General features: G+C 43.8%; 1 protein-coding gene across 1 annotated transcript; it reads left to right on the top strand.

Moving 5' to 3' along the window:
• The first annotated feature begins 3,323 nt into the window (after positions 1-3,323).
• On the top strand, positions 3,324-6,817 carry LOC311328621 (uncharacterized protein). The gene is made up of 7 exons (XM_084462566.1): positions 3,324-3,445; positions 3,581-4,166; positions 4,429-4,520; positions 4,888-5,264; positions 5,406-5,472; positions 5,757-5,922; positions 6,342-6,817. The coding sequence occupies exons 1-7, from the start codon at positions 3,373-3,375 to the stop codon at positions 6,454-6,456; spliced, it is 1,476 nt and encodes a 491-aa protein (XP_084318692.1). The 5' UTR covers positions 3,324-3,372; the 3' UTR covers positions 6,457-6,817.
• Positions 6,818-7,582: the final 765 nt, after the last annotated feature.

Here is a 7,582-nt window from a genome sequence, read left to right as displayed (position 1 = left end):
ATGTGTCCTTTCTCTGTTCTCTCTTTTCCTAGGTCATCAGAGAGCCCAACCACCCCGTTCAGTGTCAGGCAGGCGAACCACCCCGTTCAGTGTCAGGAAGGCGAACCACCCCGTTCAGTGTCAGGAAGGCGAACCACCCCGTTCAGTGTCAGGAAGGCGAACCACCCCGTTCAGTGTCAGGAAGGCGAACCACCCCGTTCAGTGTCAGGAAGGCGAACCACCCCGTTCAGTGTCAGGAAGGCCAACCACCCCGTTCAGTGTCAGGAAGGCCAACAATCCTGTTCAGTGTCAGGCAGAGTGAGGTTTGGGTAGGTAACTTTAGTTACATCACAATGTTCCACTGTAAATGTACTGGATGTCAGCATGTGTTTGAGAACGTGCATAGCTTTGTTCAGCACACACAGTTGCACAGTAATGCCCCCAATTACTACTATCAGTGTGGGGTGCATGACTGCTCAGGGAGGTACAGAAAAGTCACAGCATTGAAATCGCACATGTATAGGCTGCATAAGTGCTATCTGCAATCTGCTCGGCCTATACCGCCTGACAGATCTGCTGTACCCCCTGACACATCCTTGAAATGTGTACACGATTCGTGTGCATTTAAGAGTGACACTTTAGCCTCTCTTATTAAGCATTTGAAAACACACATACAGGACGGAATGGAAACTAGATGCCCATTTAGAGGTTGTGTTGGCAGGTTCTCAACCGTGACGACTTTTGTGTCACATATTTCCAGGAAACATAGGTGTGCAGAGGATTCAGTTTTAGATGACTTGGTACTAGACAAGTTTATTAGCACGGAGCCACAACCCAGTCAGTCGTGTTCAGAAGCTGCTGGTGAACAGGATGCTGAACCAGAAGTGCCATTAGCTGTAGATGAAACTCTTTTTTTGCAGAACCTTACCCTTTTCTACTTGAAATTGCAATCTAGGCTACTGTTACCAGCAAGCACCATACAAACCATTATTAATGACTTTCAAAGTTCTCATGAACTTGGCCTGTCTCATTCACTTAACATTTTGAGTGAGAAATTGGAGGGACTTGGAATCCCTCAGGCCACTATAAGCAGCATCATTGATGAACTGAAAAGAGAGGATCTACTCACAGTCTGTAACAGGGGAAGACTCAGCACAGATGCAAAGAGGAAGGCTGCCTTTAAAGACAGTTTCAACTATGTTCATCCCGTGCCTTTGCTTTTGGGCAATGATGGAAATGACAAAGAATGCTTTGCTTAGTATATACCTATACAAGAGACATTGGTGACGCTGTTCAAAAATGAGTCTCTGCGAGAACAGTATACCTTGACACGTTTGCATTCATCTACTGATGGTGTCTATCAGGATGTAAAGGATGGAGACGGATTTAAAAGTAATCCGATGTTAAAAGCTGAGCCTTCCTCACTTGGTTTGATACTGTACCAAGATTCTTTTGAGGTCGTGAACCCACTGGGCTCAGGGAAAAAAAAGCACAAGGTTTTAGCTGTTTACCTTACCCTGACAGACATCTTGCCTTACAATAGATCCTCTATAGATCAGATGCAACTTGTTCTCTTATGTAGAGAGCAGGACTTTAAGTACTTTGGGGTAGATAAAGTTTTTGCACCCCTGATTGAGGACCTCAAAATCCTGGAGGAGAGAGGTGTAGTCGTATCTGATGGCAGTGTACTGAAGGGCTCTTTGGTTGCCATCGCAGGAGACAACCTGGGATCTCATTCTATTGGGGGATTCTTAGAAAACTTCAGTCGGTCTATTCATTTCTGTCGCTATTGTAAGATAGATAGAGATGCATTCATGACGAATCCTGAGTTGTGTGGTACCACAAGAACGCCCCAGTCATACGCAAGTAATTTGCAAGACCTGGAAACTAGTGCCACAGACTCTGTATGCGGCATCAAATTTGACTCTCCTTTTAATCAGCTTTCTAATTTCCATGTTTGCCAGCCTGGCCTCCCACCATGTCTAGGCCATGACTTATTTGAGGGAGTCATAGCTTATGACCTTCCTTTATATATTCGCCATTTAGTTGAAGAGAATCATTTTACTTACCTGCAGTTAAATCGGTGCAAGAACCAGTTCAGGTATGAAGGAAATGATGGTAGGGACAAACCAGCAGACCTCTCTCCTGGCAGTGACAAACTAAGCGGGCATGCAGTTCAAAACTGGTGTTTCCTTAGATTATTCCCTCTCTTGGTGGGTGGCAGGATTAAAGATCCCTGTGACAATGAGATGTGGCAACTCATTTTGCAGCTGAGGGAGATAGTCGAGCTTATCTGTGCACCAGTCATTACAGCAGGCCAGGTAGCATATCTCAAAGTCATCATAGAAGAGTACATGTGCAACAGGAAAAGGCTATTCCCCAATCACCCCCTGAGGCCAAAGCATCACTATCTCTGTCATTATCCAGATCACATCATCCACTTTGGCCCACTTATTCGCCTGTGGACTCTGCGGTTTGAAAGCAAACACACTTTTTTCAAACAGTGTGCCAGAAAATTGCACAATTTCAAAAATGTGTGCAAAACGCTGGCAGAGAGACACCAACTTCTTCAGGCCTACTTGAGTGCGGGAAACTTGTTCCCTCCACTCATACAGGTAGAAAAGGGGACTGGTTTTTATGTGGACGATTACAATGACAAGATCAGGGCATCTGTAGCCAGTTGTCCATTTGAGTCTCAGTCTGCAGTGGCTTGTAACAATGTTACTGTGAAAGGCACAGACTACAGAAAGGGGATGTTCATCTTGCTTGGGAACAGTGATGAAGGACTTCACATGGGGAAGATTATGCTGGTTATTGTTGTGCATAATTCTGTCCACTTTGTCTCAAAGAAACACACTTTTGTAAAGTTAAGTGACACAGGTGTGTACTGTAACTTAGGAGTGGCCCAAGAGGATTATGTGTGCATTAAGCATGAAGATCTACTGGACTACTATCCTCTTCCAGCATACAACGTGCATGATCTGATGCTTATTGCTCTCCACCATTCTTTTCCAGAAACTGTTTAAACAGGGAGGAAAGAGAGGATAGACAGACGTGAGGACAGACGTGAGTAGTGGAGCAGGCTATTTAGTTATAGCAGACTAAACTAAGCTCAGTTTTTAGTTTTTACCTTGAATATAGTTGATTTTGTATTATTGTGTGTATAGCGAGCACATGTTGGCTGGCATTTTTTAATGGCTTATAGTGTGAACTTAGCAAAAAGACAAGGAGGGAATATGCATGAAGGGATTTTCATTTGACACTACTCAATGAGATTAGGCAATGGAAGCTGTAAAGGAAGCAGTTTTGTCATATTTACCGGGCCTCCCTGATGACCTGCTGACTACCCTACTTGATGAACTTGGAGTGGAGAACCTTGAAGATCTGGCATTAATGGAAGAAAGGGATCTGGTCAAATACCTTAAACCAGTCCAGTGTCGCAAGTTGATGAAGGGTATTAAGCAAGGTAAATTCATATTTTGACTCTCACATGCCACTTAGAACTAGGGCTTTGGAACATTGGCACAACTGGTAGACAATTGGGCCCCTAGCCCTACATCTTGCCCTTCCTTCATTTCTGATTTGTTTTTGTCCATTCTAGGATTTGTAACGCTTGATATGGAGCTGTCTCCTCCCCAGGCAAGTGCTTCAAGTTCCTCAACATCAAGCTCTGCAAACACTCTGTCCTCTCCGCAAGCACTCCAGCCTCAACGTCACCTGTTGTACAGCAGCCCAAGCTCTCCAGGTACACCCCGAAGCACTTCAAACTGTTCTTCACAGCCTGGCATGCCATGGCATGTAGACTTTCGTGTAAACTGGGACCAGATGCCAGCAGCCATTCAACATGTAGTGGAAAAAGAACAAAGGCCGTCACCACAGGAGAGAAAGGCCATGGTGAACGTGGTCGTAGATCAGATCATGCAGCATGATCGCAACCCAACGAGAGCTATGTGTCACAGCGTTGTCCGAACCATTGTCAGGAGCCATCCAAAAAGCTTTGCTGACATTGGCAAGCAAGGTGACACTGTGGGAGATGGATGCCACTCTCTTCTCCAACAAATCAAAACAAGAGTGGAGTATAAAAACAGAAACAATACTCTTGCTCGACGTCGCCGAGAGAGAAGACAGCGCACTGGAGTGGCAGGAGAGGCCAGACTGTTGACAAGAGGTCCTGTCGACCAATACGGGTATGTGTAGGGGTGGACAAAAACTAGATATTGCAATTAGCGCTTTTCTTGACACCCAAAGCGCTTAACAATGGTCTTCTCATTCACACACTGAGAAGCAGCTCTCCATTCACACTCACACACTGTTTTGCTCAAGGACACTTTGACACGTAGACAGTCAGAACTGGCATTCGAACCACGTTCATGAGACGACTCGCTCTACCTTCTGAACTACAGCCGCCCCTAATAGTATTGTGAGTTACCCTGTGATTCCCACCCCTAGGTGTGTGAGGTGGTGCCCAGAAGACCTACCAGAGGGGGAGACCGAGGCAACATTGGAGGATGTGAAAAGGGATCTGTGCAACATCTACTCAGGTGAATTTAAATTTGGGTGACTTAAGTTCTTCGTTCAGATCTGAATACTTTGTGTGTGTGTGCGTGTGTGTGCATATGTGTGTGTGTGTGTGTGTGTGTGTGTGTGTGTGTGTGTGTGGAGCGGGGGGGGGGTGGGGTAGTCTTATAGTCTGAATATGCAGGAAGCTGCTGTTCAGACCTATGAAGCAAATTAAGTAGACCTGAATGGAATTATCACATGTATTTAAGCATATATAGTCCACCTTAATATTAAGAACAAGTAATCATCAGAATGCATGAATTTCCTTAAGGGGGGGGGGGGCTACCAGACTGCATTTTTGTAACTTGGGTGCTCACCATTCATGTGTTTGTATGTCTGTATACACAGAGGAAGGGATGAGTGGGGCAGAGAGAGCAGACCCTCTGATGGAGAGGACTTACGTCATCCTGCGTAGATACCTCAACAGAATGCCTGCACCACCAATGTCTGAGGTCAAAAAGGAATGGCCTTTTCTGTTCTCTCAGAGAGGGCTTTTCTCCCACTTTGGCCTCCTGATGGACGTCACCATCCTTCCAAAGCTCCAAGAGGCCCTGGGTCATAGAGGACAGACCATCCTGCAGTACTGCGAAAAACTGGACAACCCCAAGATCAGGGAAGTTCTGGCCAGCTATGATCCAGAGTCTTCGGAGAAGGCTGCCTGCATCCTCCTGCTCCTTATGACATACTTTAAGGAGCCCAAGGAGAAAATTATGCTCGGGGTTGACGTAAGTCGTCTAAAATGCAAACGAGTGATTACACAATTATGTTCTATGATTTAACTCTGACTCAGTTGGACCAATTAACGATCATCTTCATCATCCTTTCATAATGTCAAATCTATGCTATTGTGTGTTACTATGTTACAGCCCTGCGCCACTGCCGCTGATGTGAATGCTCTAGCACTCCCAAGCACTCCCTGCTTGATCATTCAAGGTAATTTTATGGTTTATATTTAGGTCTGTATGGACCTTTATTTATTGAGCCGAAGAGTGCCCCAGGCCTTGATTAGAGGCAGGCCTTTATGTCTTAAAATTAAACTCTCATGGACATAATCCCTTAATTTCAGGACTTGTATTGCAAACCAAGCTATATTACTAACACAGCACAATGCCTTCTCAGGCTATATTATTGTTTAATTATAAACAACTTGATAGTCTAGATCTAAACGACCGCACACTATCCACAATAACTCATGACGTGGTATCTGTTCATTTCAGGTGACATGATGAAGCCCTCTGGATGGATGCTGTCCATCGAGGGACAAGTTTTAATGGGCCCACACCCTTTTTTTTGGCATGGGGTAGCTGCTTTCTTCAGCAGCTACTACATCTTCAACCTCGAGTATCCTTCCGTTGGATCCTGCACACTGGAGTTCATCCAAAGGTATTGTAACGCTCAAACACATTGATCATGGGCTGGGCCAACACATTCACTGTCATCAATAAGATCATGCAAAGGTTAATGTGTTTCACTATCCAGACTTAAACTACTACTTTATACTTTTTTTTGGAAAATGCTCTTAAGTGTGACTTTACATATTGAAATAATAGTTTACCTCACATTATAGTTGAATAGGCTTCAAACTCGCGAAATAAGTCAATGAATTATAACTTATTATACTATTATATTTATACTTATTATAAGGTACCCCATTGGTTCTAGTGTATACTATCTAGTGTAGTTTGGACTATAATAAAGTCTTCATCAGGGTGTGGTGTGGGAAATGGCACAGGTGAACTGAACACCTTTGATTTGATATTTGATTTGATATTTAAAACAAACTGTTTGCTTATTGTTAACAGGTGCTTCTTGGGCATCAACCCGGAGAAGGGCTCAAAGGCAAAGAAGAGAAGCTGCATGAACCCTCACGTGAGCAGCCTTCTCCGGAAGCTTATAGACTTTGAATGGTCTGAATAGACAACTTTTCATGGTTCCCTGCCTGCAGCCCTGGTTCCTGCCTTTCACTGCCCCTTGTTCCTGCCCTGCACCCTCCATGCCCCCACCACAGACCCCCAAAAGCACCCCTCCACGAGCCCTGTACTCCCTGTTGCCTCGCCCCCTTGGTACACCCCTCCTCGAGCACGGCTCCCCCTACTGCCACTGACTCTTTCCACCCAACCCACCCCCAAAGACTTTTGTTGTTTTGGTTGTCCTGTTATGGAGTTTATATTCTAGTCTTGTGTTCTAGTCTATTCTAGTCTTCTTTGTCGGTTCATTGTTTGTTCTTCACTGGTGAGCACCTCTGTTCTTTGTCGCTGCTACACTTTGTCCATGTTATTTTTTGTCCTTGTTATCTTTTGTTGGTTATGTTGTTTGGATTATGTTTGATTGTTTGTTCTTCACAGAGTTATATTGAATATAAGATATTGAAAGTTTTCACCCCTTGGTCCTTGAATAAATATTCATTGCGACATATCCTGCCTCCATCATCCATAATTTTTGGTCCACTTGCAAACAGCCTCTTAACATAACCGTCACTACTACTAATGTACTAACCTCCATTATAGGCTACCGTAAACTTTCAGTGAGTTGTCACAACCCTTTCGGAGGGGAATATCTGAACACACACCAGCACACGCTCATCAGAACCGCTGTGGAGAGGATTTTCTCTGCAGAGTCACCAATTGAATTGTGTTTTCCTGATTCAACCTGATAAATTATTTTCTTGTGTTGCCTGTTTGTTATAGATCTGCAACATCTCTATTCTAACACTGCAATGTGTTTTTTGTTTTTAATTACAATAGAAGTAGCCTTTTAAAGTACAATTTGTAAATTCACAGTAAATTACTGGCAACTCATTTGCATTACTTTCACAGTACAATTTGTAAATTCACAATAAATTACTGGCAACTCAATTGCATTACTTTCACAGTAAAAATGTAAAAGTACAGGCCCTTGTTGTAATGCATGTACAACATGATGCTGTAATTCCCCAGTAACATACTGTAATATCACAGTAATTTATTAGTCATTGAGGCTGTGAAGTTACAGCATACAGTTGTACATTTACAACAATGTATTGTAATATCACAACTGTGAAATT

Source organism: Borostomias antarcticus (genome assembly GCF_949987555.1).
Source record: "Borostomias antarcticus genome assembly, contig: scaffold_101, whole genome shotgun sequence".
NCBI classification, from domain to species: Eukaryota; Metazoa; Chordata; class Actinopteri; order Stomiiformes; family Stomiidae; genus Borostomias; species Borostomias antarcticus.
This window is presented reverse-complemented; position numbering and strand designations above follow the sequence as displayed.